At 35.9% G+C, this 19,910-nt stretch overlaps 1 protein-coding gene, 1 non-coding gene and 2 pseudogenes across 4 annotated transcripts in view; 2 read left to right on the plus strand and 2 right to left on the minus strand.

Moving 5' to 3' along the window:
- The window catches only part of USP32 (ubiquitin specific peptidase 32), a 201,818-nt gene that overhangs the window by 67,561 nt on the left and 114,347 nt on the right, over positions 1 to 19,910 (minus strand). For all 3 annotated transcript variants that reach the window (XM_075561475.1, XM_075561472.1, XM_075561473.1), the window contains exons 8-12: positions 19,106 to 19,221; positions 18,537 to 18,599; positions 12,436 to 12,519; positions 9,584 to 9,645; positions 4,539 to 4,641 (exon numbers count right to left, since the gene is read on the minus strand). In XM_075561475.1, coding sequence (XP_075417590.1) covers positions 4,539 to 4,641; positions 9,584 to 9,645; positions 12,436 to 12,519; positions 18,537 to 18,599; positions 19,106 to 19,221 — 428 coding nt within the window. The remainder of the gene's footprint in view (positions 1 to 4,538; positions 4,642 to 9,583; positions 9,646 to 12,435; positions 12,520 to 18,536; positions 18,600 to 19,105; positions 19,222 to 19,910) is intronic.
- On the plus strand, positions 4,804 to 7,575 carry LOC142460219 (small ribosomal subunit protein mS33 pseudogene; annotated as a pseudogene).
- Positions 8,103 to 8,209, plus strand: LOC142460368 (U6 spliceosomal RNA). Its single transcript, XR_012786580.1, has one exon. It is a non-coding gene; the product is annotated as a U6 spliceosomal RNA (small nuclear RNA).
- On the minus strand, positions 13,501 to 13,691 carry LOC142458233 (cytochrome c oxidase subunit 7C, mitochondrial pseudogene; annotated as a pseudogene).

Below are 19,910 nucleotides of genomic sequence, written 5' to 3' on the forward strand. Positions count from 1 at the left end.
GCCAGGGGAAAAACTACAATACAATACAATACAATTTTAAGTGTACTGTATAAGATTACACGGTCACTATAGAATATAGAGCAAAATATGAAGAAAATAAACATCACATGTATTCAGATTCTATTATTTAATAACTATAGATGAGCATGAATTACAGTTTCTTTTATGTGACTGGAAAGTACATAAAAATGTAAATGATACAGCGGAGTATACACTTAAGAACTGTGGGCAGGGCTAGTATCTGAACCCAAAATCACTTACCCATCATGTAACCTTGTACGAGAACTGAACTTCTAAGTCTCAGTTTCTTCATGGGTAAAAATAATAGGAGAAACTGTGCGTGAGGTGGGAGTGGGGAAGTTCCCTGTACTTTCTGTACAATATTTTATAAATGTAAAATATGGCGTATTGGGCTACATATTGCGCTTCTAACTACAAGGTTAGAGGTTTGAATTCACCAGTGGCTCCACAGGACAAAGGTAAGGCTGTCTAATCCTGTAAAGATTTAAAGTTTTGGACACCCAAATGGGCAGTTCTATTCTGTCCTACAGGTTTGGTGGCAAGTGAGAAAATAGTAAAAACAACAACAACAACAACAACAACAACAAAATATCTACTCAAAATAAATGAAAAAATATATAGAGAAATTATCAAGTATTAGAATAACATATCGAGTGTTAGATCAGTGTACTAGAGACTATGCTTGAAATAATCATAGGATTAAAAGAAACTGAATGGGGAATACCTTTTTCACTGTGAATTATGGTTACGCAATACCAAAACACGGTAATCAGGCACTTTCCCTACACTCTAAGAAAACAATTAACTAAAGAGGCTATGGTTTATAATAGTTTGATTTCTGAAGTCTTTGATATTTTAATACTATGTCTGAATTGCTATTTAAAAATTTAGACCTACTAAAGTTAACTGGTATGTGAAAAGAAACCGAGATTTTAATTCTTGGTGTTCTTTCAATGAAAGACATTGGAACTTGTTCAAAGATCATTTTTAAAGGACCCAGAGACAGATAGTAACCCATTGGTGGCACTGTGGGTTAGGCATTAAGCTGCTACTAACTGCAAGATCAGAGGGAGAAATCTACCACCAGCTACTCAGAAGGAAGAGGCCACCTGCCCCCCTGAAGATTTAACCTGGGAAATCCTATATAGAGTCACTATGCATGGGGATGGACCCCGCTGGCAGTGGTTTATTTTCATTTTATTTATTTTTATTTGTGAAAAATTTTAATTAATTAATTTATTTTAAAAACATTTTATTAGGGACTCATACAACTCTTATCACAATCCATACATACATCAATTATGTAAAGCACATCTGTACATTCTTTGCCCTCATCATTTTCAAAGCATTTGCTCTCCACCCAAGCCCTTTGCATCAGGTCCTCTTTTTTTCCCCCTCCTTCCTCACTCCCCCCTCCCTCGTGAGCCCTTGATAATTTATAAATTATTATTTTGTCATATCTTGCCTTGTCCTTATTTTCATTTTAACTAGGTTTATAGAGCAAGAGACGAAAACATCTAATAAAATGTTGATAGAGGTCAGACAGCAATTGGCAAGACCATGATTTCTATCTAGCATATTTGGCTTCAAAGTCCCGACTCAGTACTGCTACTCCAAAATGGCTCCTTAAACTAATAACTATTTGATAAGTTCTTACAACGTGCCAGATACAGCTCCCCAACACTGAAGATGGAGCAACCCCTCTAACCTGTAGAACACCCTGGGAGGGCGGGAGCTCACTGTCATGGCTCTCATTTTACAGGTCAAGAAAACCAGGCCTAGAATAAGAAACAAATTTGTTTGTACTCAAAAGGAAGCTACTTGTTATTTAGGAAAGAACCTTTTCAAAATTAACATGTATTTTCAGAAAGAATTGCTACTATCCCATCTTATATAAAAGACAGTAAGACTGACTGCCTTCTGATTCATATCAACTAGTACTTTCGTCCCAGATTTTTTCACAGCAGTCAGTCAGACTTCATTTTTAAGTATACTTTAAAGTCTCTATGTGCTAGACAATAATATGTGGAGGTTTCAATAAGTTTGTGGGAAAAATGCCATTACTTTTCAATTCCACTTTTGTAAGACGTTTTTTGAAGCCCCCTCAGCCCGTGTCACAACTTGGGGGAGAAATGTGACTCCATGTGGTAGGTGCTTCTTTCCCTCACCACTCTCTGACATCCAGTTATGTAGACACAGGGCAGCCTTCCAGGCAGAACAGAAATGCCCCTGTGTGTTTGCAAGGCTGCAAATCTTTATAGGAGCAAAAAGCCTTCTCTTTCTCCTGTGGAGTGGCAGGTGGTTTTGAACTGCTAATCGTATGATTAGCAGCCCAACTTGTAATCCTCTCTACCACCAGGGTTGCTCACTACTCTCCCCTAATTCCTTTAATACCCAGAAGGGTTAGAACAAAGTAATAAGTTCATGTTCTCTGAAGGCACTTGTATTAAAAAAGATGTGCTACCAAAGCATTATATCTATTATATTACTACAGGGGAATATGTGGGAGGGGGGTGGAGTAATACTCCAAAGAAAAGATTGATTTAAGTCATTGAGTCTATAATCAATAAGATATTAATAACAAATCATAAAAGTTTTCCAAAATAAAAGAGTATAACGTTACATCCAAATATCTTCATTTGCTACTTAAAAGTACTTGATTTGCCTACTTATATGCCTGAGTTATAATAAATTAATATGCCTGAGTTATAATGAATTAATATGGCTCTTCCAGCTATAACAATTCCTTATATGATATATAATTCTGCATTTCATACATCTGTGCTACCATTTTGAAGGGCATCTGCTATGAAACAAGAATGGGATGAGACGGAGTTCTGGCCTTAGTGGAGGGTGTGAACTAAACCACACTCTTTATTTAATGGTTATTTTAGTTACTAATGCTTACAATGGATATAAGAAATTATATACTACAGCTGAGAGGAGAAAGAAAACTGTTTCTCAAGTGGCTTGGAAAAAAACTTGGCTGATTAAGATTAGTATAAGACCAATGCCACTGGAAACATCTTCAAAGAGATCCCAGGTCATATGTGCATAAATAAGATCCAGATTATTTGGAGAATTTAAGTGAAAGTTGATTGCATTATGCACCTCCCACAAAACAAACTTTCTGGGCATGGGTCTGATAGGAAGGTGGGAGAAGATATTGATAGGATTTTCCCATGAATAATTGCAAACAAACTCCCCTGTAATGCCACCCTGCTGTGTATAAAATGAGTCCACTGAGAAACAGAGGGTATGAGCTCATCACTGGCAAGAGCCAGGCATGGAGTATGTCCTCTGGTCCTAGCATCTGGCTTACTCCGGTCTGATCTCAAGATTTGGACTGAACTGCATCCACCATTATGGGATACATTTCCTCCAACTTTCCTGGGTTCTGTGGGGCACTGAAGCAATTTGCAGAACCCAGAGACGTGAGGGAACGCACTCAAGGGAGAAGAGCAAAAACGGAGCAAATGATCTTGCAAGCGTTGGTCTTTTGGGACCTTTCCAATATCCAACTCGTGGGACTAGTTTGGTATCAATTCATAATTGGTATTAAAGCCTGAGTGACACTTCAGTCCATTTTTTCCAATTAACAAATTTTACATGTGAAAACACAATACTACACATTGCAAAAGGGAGAAAGACATAGGCCAAATGATGAGATCAAGCAGACAATGTAAACAGCCTATCTGAATACTAATATTTTGATAATAAATAATGACAGGAAGGACAAATAGGAAAACTATGAATCAAATGAGTAGAATTTTGGTAGAGGTCATTTGGCAGCTGACAACAAGCCGTACATCAATTGGCTTTCCAACCAAGAAGATGCTTACTTCCTGGTATTACTGTTTTTATTATGCTAAGTCTGAAAAAAATGTTCTTCTGAAAAAAGAATTCTTGGTCATGTTTTCAGACTATTCAGTGATGAGACTAACTCTTACCAGGGTAATGACATACTATCTTTAGACATTCTGAACTAATATGAGTTCTGAAATGTAGATTTGTTAGTTCTGAAATTAACTTTCTAAATAGGACATCAACACTTCTCACAAAGAGTTTCATATTTCTAACAGAAAAAGTTGAAGTAATGAAAGTTGTGAATGATGTAATGGAACATGGACTTTAGAGTCAGTCTTTAGATTTTAATCTGAGATTTTCCACCCTAAGAAAGGTATTTCAAGGTACCTTTTCTCTCAGCATCACGTGTAAAAATATTATCTTACAGGGATGCTCTGAGAAATAAATGAGCTGTGTAAGGTACATGACCTAAACAGGCACCACCATCCCAAACATTATCACCCAAACAAGGTTGTCACAAGAAAGTAAATTTATATATCAAAGTGTAATGATAGAGCCTGGTCCATAGTAAGTATCAAATAAGCATTCATTTCCTTTCTCTTCAACTAGTCTTTATCTATAGCGGTGCATTTTGTTAATGGTCACATGAAGTCTGATGGAGCTGAAAAATTCCATGGAGAAAACAGTAGATGAACAGCAATGTTACTTACATATTTAACATAGTCTTTCCACTGCTGCCACCACTGCATGGAGATGATGAACCAATTGTGGCCTGGTTGCAGACCATACCTGCTCTCTCGTTCTAACCATCCTCTGTACATACAAAAGAAAGACAATACGTCAAAGAAGTTGTGTGAAGTATTTCAGACATGAGACAAATAAGTTTATTAGAGGTCACCTGGGGTTTGAAAGGAAAAATTGGGACTTATGAAATAATGGGTGAGTTTCTATTTACGGGAATGGAAAACTCGGAAAATGGATAGTGGTAACGGTTGTTTAGTGTTGTGTTTCTATCTATCTATCTATCTATCTATCTATCTATCTATCTATCTATCTATCTATCTATCTTTGTGCGGGGGTGGGTATGTTGTGTTTTTAAACAGCTACTCTGGAGTCTGGTCATTTACTGGGTTATGCAGTCTTGCTAGCCCTCAGGTCAGCAGTTCAAAAGCACCAGCTGTTCCACAAGAGAAAGATAGGCTTTTCACTCCTGTAAAGATTTACAATCTCAGAAACTTACAGGGGCCGTTCTACTTTGTTCTGCAGGGTTACCGTGAGTTGGAATTGAATCAGTAATATTGAGTTTCTAAATTTTTTTGCCTAAGAGTAATGAAACGGACTTGTTTTAAGTGTACAATGTCAATGATTTTGGCAAATTCATAGATGGTGTGCCACCATCACAAAAGCTAGTGTTACAACATTTCCATTAGCCCCTGAGAGATTTTGTTCATGTCACCACCTTCAGTACTAGGAAACTATTACTGTCTTAGAAGACTGTGTCTCTATCAGATTTTCCTCACATGAATGATACAACATGTGGTCTTTTAGATCTCGTTTCTTTCACTTAGCATAATCCATTCATGATGTAGTTAAGTCAGCAGTTTGTACTTTTTAATTACTTCATTGTATGGTACCCAGCATTTTGTTTATTCATGCAAAAGTTGATCAACATTTGGACTGCTTCTATGTTTTTGGCTCTTCTGAATATTAATATGAACACTCATGTACAGGTTTTGTGTGTGTATGTTGACGTCTTCATGCCTTCTGAGTAGACTGCTAGAATGTGTGGTAAATTGCTATCACATGTGGTAGCTTATGTGTGGTTAGGATGTTGGAAGATATGCCATCAATACTTCAAACACAAGCAGGATCACCCGTGGTGGACAAGTTTCAGTAATGAATGATTCCAGAACAAGATAAACTAGGAAGAAAGGTCTGGTAATGTACTTCCAAAATAAACCAATGAGAATTTTAAAGAGTGCAATTTCTCAAGGAATTTGCTTCTTTGGTTTGGAGGTTTGAGGTTATCGTTTCATGGGACTTCTCGGCTAACTGGCCTAAGAACAAGTGTGGGGCTTCTATTAGACCCCTACTTTGATAGTGCTAGGGACCCATCTGCAAGCCACAATAATTCCTCTGGAGCTACAAGAGTCAGGAAGAGGACATGAACTGCGTGGTTGATTGTCTCCAGGAACAACTGCCTGCTTTCTCTGTAATGAAGAACAGGTTGGTGTTCAGCTATCATTCCTGACATTTGGAATCATTCTACAGAAGACTTCTGATCAAAATGGGGAAAATGTAGAATGGAAATTAAAGTTGTTTAGATTTTCTGAAGCTATGGAAACTAGATGAGCCCCTGAAGCCCTGAGATAATCTTTAAAACTTAAACAAAAAATATCTGAAGTCTTCTTAGAACCAAATAATAGCTTATCTTAAGTCGCAAGAAGTGTCTACCTTAAGTTTTATGCTCTTTTAAGAACTATCTATATGGGATAAACATGACAACAGACAGCAACTTGAAAAATTAGATAGGAATTCGGAAGGTGAGATCATGCTAATAGGGAGGAAAAACTCCGAAAAGCAGGGTGTAATTTCTGTACAACATTAACAACATAATTAATGCCACTGAATTAAACATGTAGAAACTGCAGAACTAGTGTATGTCTTGCAATGTACACATCCAACAATGATTAAAAATGCTAACATGAAGGGAGGAAAATATAAAATGTACTAAATTTCTTAGAGAATAAATCTATGAGAAATTTATGGCAAAATATTTCTAAGTAAGCAAAATTATGGTATAGGCAGCTTTTACTGCTATATACAATCATTCTAGAACAAAAAGTGTTGGAAACCCACAGGGGATCACTGAATCAGCACTGACTCCGTGGCAAAGGGTTTTTTTCTTTTAGAGATAGAAAAAACAAACAGAAATAAAATATTTCAGACTATCTCCAATTATAAAATTCCATTGTATGCCTACATTTATGTGTGAATATATAAAAATGTTTTAGCTGCTATTATCTGTAAATATGGGTATTTTTGAGATTAAGGATATTTTTTGCCTAACTCTTCTATCTAGTTTTTTTACAATACACAAGAATTATTTTTAGTAAGAGGTGCTACACCATTAGGGTAGAGGGAAGGTGAAGGGAGAAGGGGAACCAATTGCAATGATCAATGTACAACCCCCTCCCCCACCAAGGAGGATGAACAAGAGAAACGTGGGTGAAGGGAGACAATGGACAGTGTACAATAAGAAAATTAAAATAACTCATCAATTATTAAAATTTCAGAGTCGTGGTTGCAGTTGGTGTGGGCGCTCTGGAGACCTCGGAGAGTCGCAGAAATAGGACGGGGCCTCGCTTCAAGGGGCCCACACCATGCTGCTGGACAGTGACTGCCCTCCGAGTACACCCTGCGCATGAGTCGACAAGAGCGCCGGCTCTTCAGTGAGGCTGCCAGGCCCACTGACTCCAAGTCCATGAGGTGGTGAAGCTAGCTGTCAGTGAGCAATCATTGGCCTGGAGGAAGGAGACCTATGACTGGTACCCAAACTGCCACACGTACTTTGAGCTCATGGGCATTCTGTGCCACCTGGGTCTCTACAGGGACGAGCACCAGGATTTTAAGAAAGAGCAGCTGCGACTGAAGAAGCTCTGTGGGAAGGGGAAGTCGAGGAAAAGAGAAGGGAAGAGAGCTGCCAAGAAGAAATCATGCTGCTCCCGCCCCCACATGCAGCTGTAGCCACAGCCACAGCCACAGTCACAGGCTGCGTGTGGCTTTCAGGTGCCCCTGTAGGGCTGTGACCTGAACCTGCTGCTCATTTGGTGAAACCAGCTCCAGGTAGACCCGTGGAGTTCAGTCCTGCCTGGTGTCTGTACCGCATTTGAATTCTGCAACATGATTGGATCCTTGGGTTTGGAATTGGAGTTTTCCTGGATATGTAAAGAAGTGACCGCAGTCTAAAAATACAAATTATCAAGGGTTCATGGGGGTGGGGGCTGGGTTGATACCAAGGGCTCAAGTAGAAAGAAAATGTTGTTTTGGAAATGATGATGGCAACCTATGTACAAATATGCTTGATACAATTGATTTATGGATTGTTATAAGAGCTGTAAGAGCCCTCAATAAAAAATTTATTAAAATTAATGAAAAAGATAATTATTTTGTAGTACAGATCAATGACTATCCTTTATTTGAAAAAATCTTTATGCAGAAAAAATTGAGTACATAGTGCCATTTTAAAATTTTTTATTAAAAGATCATTTTATGTGCTCACTTCGGCAGCACATATACTAAAATTGGAACGATACAGAGAAGATTAGTATGGCCCCTGCGCAAGGATGACACGCAAATTCATGAAGCGTTCCATATTTTTCCTTTAACAAAATAAAATAAAATAAAAAAGATCATTTTATTGAGCCCTTGGAATCAGGTCCTCCTCTCCGCCCCTCCCCTCCTGCCCCCACACACACTCATGACCTCCTGATAAATTATAAATTATTATTTTCATATCTTACACTGACTGCTGTGTCCCTTCCCCCATGGTTTCTGTTGCTCATTCCCCTGGAGAGGGAGGGTGTGGTTATGTGTCAATCACTGCAATTGGTTTCCCCTTCCTCCCCTCCTCTCCCCATCTTCCTCCATCCTTCTGGTATCATTATTCCCATCCCTGTTCCTTAATTCTGTGTGTCGTGAGCTCATATCTCGTCTGTATATGTGCATTCGCCGGTTTAACCAGCAGTGAAAGGCAGTATACTGGGGTCATGATAGTGGGGGGGTAAGGAAGCCTCAGGGAAATAAGGAATAGTGTGTGTTTCATTGGTGCTTTACTGTGCCCTGGTTGGCTCATCCCGTCTCTGTGATCCCTCTCTGAGGGGATGTCTCACTGTCTACAGATGGGTTTTGGGTCTCTGCTGACCTCTCCTCATTCTTAACAATATGTTGGGTTTTTTTGTTTTTGATTATTTGTTTGTTTGCTATGGGTCTTCTGATGTCTGTTTACCCAGTCCAGATGACACCTCATGACTGCACAGGCTGGTGTGCTTCTTTTCATGTGGACTATTTGCTTCTCAACAGATAGTCGCTTGTTTAACTTCAACCTTTTAAGATGCCAACACTTATCTTTTGATAGCCGGGCATAAATCCACTTTCTTTACCACATTTGCTTATGCACCCATTTTGTATTCAGCAATTGTGCCGGGAGGGTGAGCATCACATAATGTCAGTTTGCTAGAACAGTGTTCTTGCATTGAGGGAGAGTTGGAGAAGAGGCCCAAAGTCCGACTACTACTACCTCAGTGTATTACCATATACCATATATACTAGTGTATAAGCTGAGTTTTTCAACACATTCTTTATGCAGTTTTTATGGTAAAATAAGGTGCCTCGGCTGATAGTCGGGTTGGCTTATACTTGAGTATATCTAGTAAATATATGCACATAGGCCAATACCTCTATTTTTATGAATTAATGTATTTACACATGTATACACCTATGCTCATACATCCAATGTAGTGCAATTTTAATGAACGGCAACTTAATTTCTAGATTCATTACTGCCCTTGGCTAAAAATATACTTTAACAAAAATATTTAAGCATGTAATTATTTTTCAGAAAAATGTTTACTATATCCATAATTATTACAATAAAATAAGATACACTATTACTTAGTATTGAATATATTTTAGGGACTAGACACTTCAAATATTTAATGAAAAATATGCAATTAGAGACACACTACACAGTTACCTAATAATTTGTCCTTCCTCTTCTGGAGTAGCCGGTCTTAACCCCAGAACAATATGACACACCTAGGGAAAGTACAGTAACATAAAATTTTACTGACTGGTGGCAATGACTAGACTGCATCATAATTCACTTTTCTGCATGAGATCTAATGTATAAATGGGAACCCATACAAGAAGTAGCCTCCAACTGATGTATTATCAATAATTACTTTCAATAATTGATGATTAAATTTTAACTTTAGTTTTTTATTTTTAAATCAATCACTACAATGGACCCTAAGAACCAAATCTCTATCTGGGATAGGAAAAAAAGAGTGATTATAAGAACACTCTAGTAACTGTGGTGATGACAGCACAACTCTTTAAATATATTTAAGCCACTGAATTACATATCAGGAATATGAATTATATGTCCATGAAATGGTTAAAATTACTAATAAATAATAATACATAAATAGAGGAAAAAGAATATATTAGTGTGTCTTTTGGTGCACATAGGTACAAGTTACACATGAAGCAGACATCTTGTGTCAGAGCACATGAATACATATCAGCTTGCATAAATTTTACTGAACAAATTTCCAAAGAGGTTTCTACCAAGTTATATGAGCCTGTTAGCAATGTTTAAGAGGTGCACTGCTCAGTATCCTCAACAATTCTTTGTATTATTTAATACATAATCATTTTGGTGGGTATCTAATAGCATTTTAAGTTGAATATCCCTGTTGACTAATGAGGTTATCACATTTTCAAAAACTGATTAGCTATTTGTTGATATATTATTTTGTGAAGTATCTGATCAAGTCTTTTGAATGCTTTTACATCTGGATTCCATCATGTTATTAGTAACTTGGTGTTTGCCCAGAAACAAGTCTTCCCATATATCTTCTCCCACTCTGTGGTTTTCCCTTCTCTTAATGGCATCTCTTGATTATGAAGAAGTCTAACTAAACAATCTTTCTTTCCTAACAGTGTCCTATTTCAGAACTCTCTGTAACCTCAATGACAGTAAGATCTTTTTCTACAGTTTTTTTAGAAGCTCCCTCAGTCAACCTTTCACACATTTAGATCTATAATGTACCTGGAATTAATCTTTGTGTATGTGTGAAGTAGGAATAATGATGATTTTTTTCTTCCCCATGTGGATACCAATTCCCCCCGCACCATTCAGTGAAGACTACCCCCTCCTTTCTGTACTGTTACCTTAATTATAAATCAAGTGATCATGCCTGCTTACTCTATTAAATGAGCATGTAGTTTTAAAATCCAATCTCAAAATGAAGTAAAACAAAATCATATGATGATAAACTCTAGATCATGGGCATATGAGGATTCACTATAAGATTCCTTCCACTTTTCGTAATAAAATATTGGAAACACACATAAGCCAAATATCACAAATGCCCACCCATCTTAAGAGTTAAACAAAAGTAGTGTTTCTCCAACTCCCTAATAAGAATAAGAAAATGGGGAAGGCAAATGGAAAACCAAAGTGCTATTCAATGTGAGAGCTAAAAGATGATTCAGAAATAAACTTCAGTGACGAAAATACAGATATAATTTAATATAAAAGACATAAATCAAACAAAAGTAACAAAAGATCCTATGGAATCTATTTGTCCTTACATGAGATGGAACCAGATACTCAATTTTCATTTACCACGCAAGTTGATTCAGCATATGGTGGTGATTCCTATTTTCATAAAGCGATCCACTTAAATCTCTGCTAGAAACTGACAGTAAACTATTGTCTTATTTAAATTAAAATTATATCCTTATCAGATAACATGTTTTAAATATGCAATAATTAGTAATTAGCTAAAGAGACTGATTTCTAAGTTATTTTAGTACAGCTGCTGCAGATGAGTTATTCTTTATTTAAAAGGGAAGAACTTAATAGATATCCGATTATTCTGAACTTTAAAAGAATGTTTTTCTATGGGAAGGAAAATAAAGTATGGAGACTCTAAATATCTATTAAATGTGACTTAAATATTTATGAAGAATCATGAAAAATTAAAATCATAAATTATTCTTTTAACATGGTGGAACAAAGGGACAACAGTAAAACAGTTAAAATTTGACAAGCTATATTACTCAATGTTTACTCCGGGCAGCTTTTCTTCCCCCTCTTCCTTTCAGTCTTTTTTAAATTTTCTAAACAAAATAACAAAAAATACTAAGAACGTAAGAAAGAAACATCTCTGGGGGAAGGAGGGAAAAAAGAGGAGCTGATATCAAGGGCTCAAATAGAAAGTAAATGTTTAGAAAATAATGATGGCAACATGTGTACAAATATGCTGGATACAATTGATGTATAGATTGTTATAAGAGCTATAAGAGCCCCAAATAAAATGATCTTTTAATAATAATAAAGAAACAGCTAAATCTCCTAACTGAAGAGGGCCTATACTTTGAAGAGTTTATAGTTGACTTTTATATTATCCTTCCATTCACACTGCCCAATTTGTTAAAAAATTAAAAAAGCCTTTCAAAAGATAGCAATGAAGACAAATAGTAAATTTGATAGCTTTTGCAATTTAAATTATATATGCTTAAATGCATCTCTACCATGACTTACAACATAGACAAATGTAATTAACCATATTCTTTTTATTTCTCATGTCATGATTCTGAGAAGCTTCAGTGTACACGTATGCTGTATCTTACCATCTTTCATATAGTATACAGAATAATGTTCTCTTTTAAATTATCTGTGATTTTGTAGCCTAATAATGAGCCAAATATAAGAAAATAAGAGATCAAGATAAGACATAGATATAATATCTCTAGCTCCTATATAATAGAAATGATATAGAAATACTGGGACCTGCCTTATACCCATAAACATACCTGGAAGAGGAGATTCAAAAATTCATTGGCAAGAGCATTTTTTACACTCCAGATCTGATAGTCTTCCAGAGTAAGATGGCCCATCTAAAAGAGAGAAAGCATCCATGAACATTTTGCATCAAAATGTCCTCATTTTTCGACCATTGGAATATATGTCTGTTGATTAAATGCATACTGGTCATTTTTCTAAAGTAGACCAATAGTTTTCAGTATATTTTGTATGTTTACCTGAAAAGTAGCTCAGCAAATACAAGCTTTAAAGTGACAAAGCTTACACAAATGCCATGGAGAACTCTGAGAGGCAATGGTAATGGGGACAATTAAAAATAATCATACATAATCTCCTTTCCTAACAAGAAATACAAAATGACTTACAATAGCTTTTGCTTGAGAGGATACCTCAGGAAAATCACTAAAGGCTCTGGGTGGACAAAAGGAAGCATTTAATGATGTTGAGGAACCCTTGGGTGGTGTAAATGGCTAACAGGTACTCAGCTGCTAAATGAAGGGCCGAGGTTAAAGTCCACGTAGGAGGTGCTTCAGAAGAGACACTCAAAAAGGTGTCTCAGAAGAAAGGCCTGGTGATTTAATTTTGAAAAATCAGCCACTGAAACTTTATACTAGAGCACACTTACACTTCAACTATATGAAGTTGCCATGTGTCAGTCAAATAGATGGCAATGAGTACTGGTTAATCATTTTGAAAACAAATACTAGAATCTTATATAAATAATGCAAATTAATATTGTTTGTCAAAAATACAATTGTATATTACTTTTATAAATGGAGTAGTCACATTTTTGTAATATCAAAGTGTACTGAAATATATCAAAGTGTATTTACATATAGAAGCCAAATAGTTTTTTATCTGGCAAAAACATTACCAAATGATTTCCTTCATGTGTCATTCTTAGATGAATAATGTTTTTTTGAAGCATTCGTGTATTAAGTTTATTTACAAACATAACCAGTATGCTATAAGTTTAACCGAGCTGGACCCAATTTTCAGAGGTCAAACTTCTTAAATACTCTTCTCATCTGTTTCACAGATGAACTTAAACATCCTTATTTATTAAGCAGTTGGTGTCTTACTATAAAGAAAGTACAGCAAATCTATACCCAAAGAACACGGTCATCATAAGCAGCAACAGTCACTTGTTTTCCACAGAAAATAGCAAATTCCTCCCAGGGCATTCCTCATGATGGCTCCTTTGGAGCACAGAGGTGGTCAGCCTCCACATGCTCTGCCCCAGCATGGAGATTTTGGAGGCTCCTGGAGAATCGCAGAGACCAACCACAGAAGAAATACTTATAAGAATGTTCTTAGCTGGTAGTATTTAATAAGATGTACTATTAACATTATTTCCCCCCACTTTTTAACAAAAGGTTTCATTGGTATATAACCCACGTACCATACAATTCAACTCATTTTATCTAAAATATTATGGCACTGTATACTATTAACAAGGAAAACAGCTGTCATATATTTTTTAGAAGATTAAAAAAAAGTTGACTTGTGGAATCCCTGAAGTACAGTTGAGCTTCCAATAGGCCATGAAAAATAGAAAGATAACTGAATTTTCAATAAATTTTTGAAGCATTCTTGTTACGTGCTTATTTTAATGTTTTATAATGAACAGAAATGTGAAACATGCAGGAGCGAAAAAAAAAATCTTCTAAATGCAAGTATGAAAAACAAACTATAAGGGAATGGAAGAGAAACTAAAGCTCTGTTTTCTTGTTTTTTCCTCACCCAAGTAAGTAACCTCACATAAAGTAGAACAGAGGAGTAGACAAACAACTTCAGAAAATGACTAACATTGGGGCTATGAAATCTTCTCATAATGATCACGCTTTTAAATCGTTTGGTTCACCTACACCAAACAAGTAGTACTTTGAAGAGTTTTTCAAATATGGTAAGAAAAATTGTAAAACTCTGGTTCTGTAATGCATGATGCTCAAAAGGTTCTCTGACTTAGAGGCATGTTCTTGCCTTTGCAAACAATTCTTTGATTATAGTAATATGGTTTTATAAGATAAAGGCATAAATCATACCATATTCATAATAGAATACTACAGAGGTTGAAAACATGGAAATTAAATTTCTATATGTCATTTTATACCTAACATATGAAAGATATTTAGTGAAATTTTGTGAGGTTCAGAAAAATATTGTTAAATAAAAAAGGTACAGAATGGTTTATATAATATTATTCAAATTTAGTATATAAAACACAGAAAAGCAAAATTTCCTACCATTGTATCCCTTTATTCCTCCAATATTTAAAGTATTTATTCCTACTTAAAGTCACTTATACCACATTTATTATATCTGCATGCTGAGCAAACAATCCAAGAAACTGGACTAGATAAAGAATACAGCATCAGGACTAGAGGAAGACTGGAGGCCACACTGAACTACTTCTAGACACCCAAGTAGAATAATCCAACTCCACATCTGTCCAAGGTGGATTCTTATGAGGCAGAGGTCAGACACTCATTCCTCTAGCCAACAACCTGCTTTACCCTATTCTGACATCAACCGTCCTTCCCACAGCATTCTACTTCTCTATTGGGGTCAACAATCTGTGACAATAGGCACACAGAAAGCTACTACTCACAGCTATGAGGTTAATTAGGGAAATGAATACAGTCAAAATATTAAAGATACAGTTCTTTGGTCAGCAGAGGTGCTTTTCAGCCATACTAGTTGGCATGTCTCTCAATGGTCCCGACTCTCGGTCACACAGTTCTGTGCTTTGTGTCTGCCCTGCTTGGGCAAGTGTTACAAAGCTCCTGCAGTGATGATAAATGCCCACTCTGCAAGCCACCCTCCTGCCCAAAGCACTCAGCTTTACTCCTTCAGGAGGTTGGGAAGACCACATTCTGCACTTCATTGTCTCTGCTACTACTGCTCCCTTCTCAGCACAGGGATCCCAGAATTGCTCTCATTTGTCATTCTTTCTACACTGTATTGGGATTCTCTGCTCCTAACTCTGGTAATGGACCCCTTGGGGAGTAGTAGGTTAAGTGTTGGATTAAGTACGAAATAAGTAGTTTTCACCTAGTAGCCACTCAGTGGTATAACACAAGGCTTTCTACTCCCGTAAAGTTTTATATCCTTAAAAACCCAAAGGGGCAGTTCTATTCTGGGTTACTGTGAGTCTATAGTTGCTATGAATCAAAATTGCCTTATAGTGTGTTTTTGGGGCTTCTGAAATGACTCACTTGATAGCTTAGTGGAATGCTAAACTTGACCAATCCCCAAGTTAGAGTCCTCTACACTTTACTTGCATATTTCCACTCAGTCACTTGGTGCGAGTCGCAAAGACTTACTTTCACTTCCTCACAAAGACTCATTAATATTCTGATATGCCGACGATACAACCTTGGAAGAGAACCTGAAGCACTTATTAATCATGATAAAAGATTACAGTCTTCTGTATGGATTATAACTCAGCCTAAATAAAACAAAGATCCTCATAACAACATAATGAAAATGAAGAAAGATGGAAATTGTTGAATTTTAATTGTCTTGGATTTATTGCCCATGGAAGCAGACAAAGAAATCAAATGAAGCAATGCAATGGCCAAAAATGTAGCAAAGGAAAATTTAACAGCAATAGTGTTAAAAGACAAAAACGTTATTTTAGGACCAAGGTGTGATTGATCTAATTCATGTTCTTTTCAATCACTTCATGTGCATGCAAATGGTAGATGAGAAATATAGAAGGCAAAGAGAAATGATGTCTTTAAATTATTATTTTGGCAAAGAATACTGATATATCACAGAATGCCAGATTTGACAAATAAATCTGTTTTGGAAGACGTACAGTCAGAATGCTTCTTGGAAGGGAAGATGGGGAGACCTGCCTCATGTGCTTTGGATATGTTATCAGGAGGGACCAGAACCTAGCGATGGACATCATGCTTGGTACAAGAGAGGGTCAGAGAAAGAGACAGACTATCAGCAAGATGGATTGAAAGAGTGGGAGAAACAGTAGGCTCAAACATGGTAACAAGCGTGAGGATGGTGAAGGACTAGGCAGTATTTGGTTCTGATGCATACAAGGTCACGGAGTTGAAATAGTCTTCACAGTACCTAATATCATCCCCTTCATACATTCATATGCAGAATAACACTTGATTCTAATATAATTTAATTCTTAAAACAAAAAACAGGGCATACAGCTAGCTCTACAACATCATATTTACACCTTGGACAATGTGGCAAAAAGGAATATGGACCAGATAGCTTAAATTACAGATAAACTCTGATCATGTTTATCTCATTATGAAATTTTAGCCCAAACAAACAAGGACTAGTACTGCAGGAGAGAATGTTAAACACATGTTTATGCTCCTTCCGGTTAATTCCTCAACTCCTGAAACCACTATTCTGTTATCTTTTGTTAGTTTTACTTGTTCTTGGTAGTCCAAATAAATGAAACAATATGCTAGGTTTGTGTGGCTTTTGTGCATTCTAATGCTAAGCTTAATAACAATTCATTCTAATAGGAAACAAAGATAATAAACTACAGATGTTCTAGTACTAAAGAGCCCTAGTGGTGCAGTGGTTACATGTTGGGCTGTGATCCACATGGTCAGCAGTTCGAAATCACTAGCAGTGCCTTCGGAGAAAGACTGTTTTCTTTACTCCTGTATATAATTACAGTAAAAAAATTATAGCCTTGGAAATCCACAGGGGTTCCTATGAGTCAGCATTCATTCGATAGCAGTTGAGTTTGGTTGAGGGTTCTATTATTATTGTTCAGTAGTGGATTCAAGTCAAATAAAATGCTGGACAATTGGAATCTTATCTCCATTTATTATGATGCTCCTTTTCGGTCTAAATGTGTGAATTATTTTCTTTCTGTTGAAGTGTAATTAATGCTGAAGGCTGTAGCCCTTGACATTCTTCAGTGATTGCTTTAAGTCCTCTTTGCTTTTGGTAAGAAAAGTTGCATTGTTTTTGTATCACAGGTTGTTAGTCATCCTTCAAATGTGATGGATGCTGTGTTCCTCTTCATATAATTCAGTTTCTCAGATTATTTAGCAAACACAATGAAAAAAAATCTATTGAAAGGATATAACACTGACTTATAGCATTGCTGATTTTAAAATACACAATATCCCCCTTTGTTCTATTTCAATGAGTGCCTCTTATTTATAGACAGGCTTTGCATGAGCACAATTCAGTGTTCTGGAATTCTCATTTTTCACAATTTTATCCATAATTTGTTATGATCCACCCATAATCAATATTGTACAGTCAATAAAACATGGGCAAACATCTTTCTGGTATTCTCTAATTCTAGTCAAGACCTGACAGCAGAAATGATACGTAATAATTTTTTTAAAAGATATTGTTCAATCCATGTCCTTTTCTAATCAAGCTTATTTTCTGGATCATCTTTCTTTGAAATGGGCACAAATATGGATTACATGCAGTCAGGTGAACAGAGAGCTATCTTCTAAATTTCTTGGCACAGAAAACTGAGTGCTTCTAGCACTGTATTTGTTTGTAGAAACATCTCAAGTGGTAATTTCACAATTTCTGGAACCTTGAATTTGAATAAGCCTCCTGGACTTATTCCATACCACTGTTTATTTTCTTTCTTTTTTTATTTGGAGTTAATACATACATCACATCATTCAATAGTTCAATCACATCAAGCAATATTGTACTACTACAATCAGTACCCAAACATCCTTTTATGCTCCTGGACTCCTTGATATCAGATCCCTTTTAGCAGCCCCCCTCACCACCACGCCCTGCCCCCGTACCAGTGGTTCTTGATAATATGCTATACCTTTTAAAATGTTCAAAGCATGTGTAATTCTTTTTGGTACAGTGACTCTGTTTACTACTTTCCTTTAATAGTATGCCCACTTCTTAAAAAGTGAATCGTGATGACTTACATGGCTTTTATATGTCACACATTTAATAGAATTGCTTATAGATGTGATTGGTGATTTAAGCAACATGTTCAAGGCATTTAATCACAGATGCAGACAAGTCACATTATATACAAGTATAGATTCCAACTCAGAGTGCATGGTATTCTTAGAGAGAATAAACTAGTCTTAGCTAAACTCACCTTTGTGGTGTCATGTGTATTCAATATGCCTTCTACAATGTCAGACAGATCCATGTGTAATTCCTTTTAGAAAAAAAAAAGAGCAAAAATAAATAAAATAAATAAAAAAAAAGAGTAGCCAAGAAATGTTATTAGAAAAGTGAATAACATTTTTAATATTCAGTGGTTAAAATGTACTGAATTTTAGTCTAGTTTCCTCTCCCAGTTTTAGCATATATATTTATATTTGCTTTAAAAAGGTAATTCTCCTGTTTTATTATTACTTTAAACAGTAAGTTTAGTTTATTAAGTTTTCTAAGCCAAAATGAACTCTTCCCTTGTATGAGCCCCTAATAAATTGTTTAAAAAAAAAAACAACAAAAAAAAAACCAAAATGAACTCTTCTTAACTCTGCATTAACAGTCACAAAATTTTAATTATTTATTGTAACTTAAGTAGGGAGTTCTGAAGATATTAAATAACACAATACAGTAATTGAAAGTAAAAATAAGTCTTTCTTTAAAATTTTTTTCAATCTATTTTCCTATTGGGAATTTACATGCAACAAGATGGATATATTCAGAACTTACAGGGATCTCATCAGTGCGGTTATCCTTCCAAACGTCTAAAAGTGCAACCACCATGTCTCTCAGCTCAACCCTGGAAAGAACTCCATCACGGTCAACATCAAACACCTTGAAGCAAACTAATGAAAACAAAACACAAACTCTTACAGAGTGAAATGACTTTATGTTCTGAAAGACAAAACATTTTGCTTGTGCAGTCTGGATTAAATTCTCATCTTGAGCAGGCTATCACGTGCCATTAAACTTTGAATTTACAAGACTTTCTGTACGTATTTCATAGTTCGATCTCTCTAAACCAGGATCCGGGCTAGGTACCTTATCCTTCAGCTAAATCTAGAGTTAAATTACTTGCTAGAAATATTCCACCATAGTACAAAGGAAAAAAAAAAATAACAACAAGCGGATCTAAATACAACCTGCTTTTGTTTCATCTGTGCAATGTAACTAATGTATATTTAATTGTCTGTATAGATCAATTCTTCAGTGAAGTTCACATACAGCATGCTAAGTGAGAAACTCACCATTTTGCTAGTTAACTCTAAGTGCATCATTCTAGTTTGCTAAGTTCTATTACTTCATCAGTTAGAAAAAAATTAAAGTTTGTAAAGGGGACTAATTAGCTTCAACTGAGGAACAGATATCAGCCTTCTATTTAACATCATAACTTTAATATTAAAAAATAATTTCTTTGGTTTAATATGGTTCAAGATTAAATGTGAGATAGTTTTATATCTAAGTTAATATTTTAAATAAGATTTATTAATTTATCAAAAAACAAAGTAGGAGTAATATATTTTTTAATTACCTA

The sequence above is a fragment of the Tenrec ecaudatus genome, chromosome 10, assembly GCF_050624435.1.
Source record: "Tenrec ecaudatus isolate mTenEca1 chromosome 10, mTenEca1.hap1, whole genome shotgun sequence".
NCBI classification, from domain to species: Eukaryota; Metazoa; Chordata; class Mammalia; order Afrosoricida; family Tenrecidae; genus Tenrec; species Tenrec ecaudatus.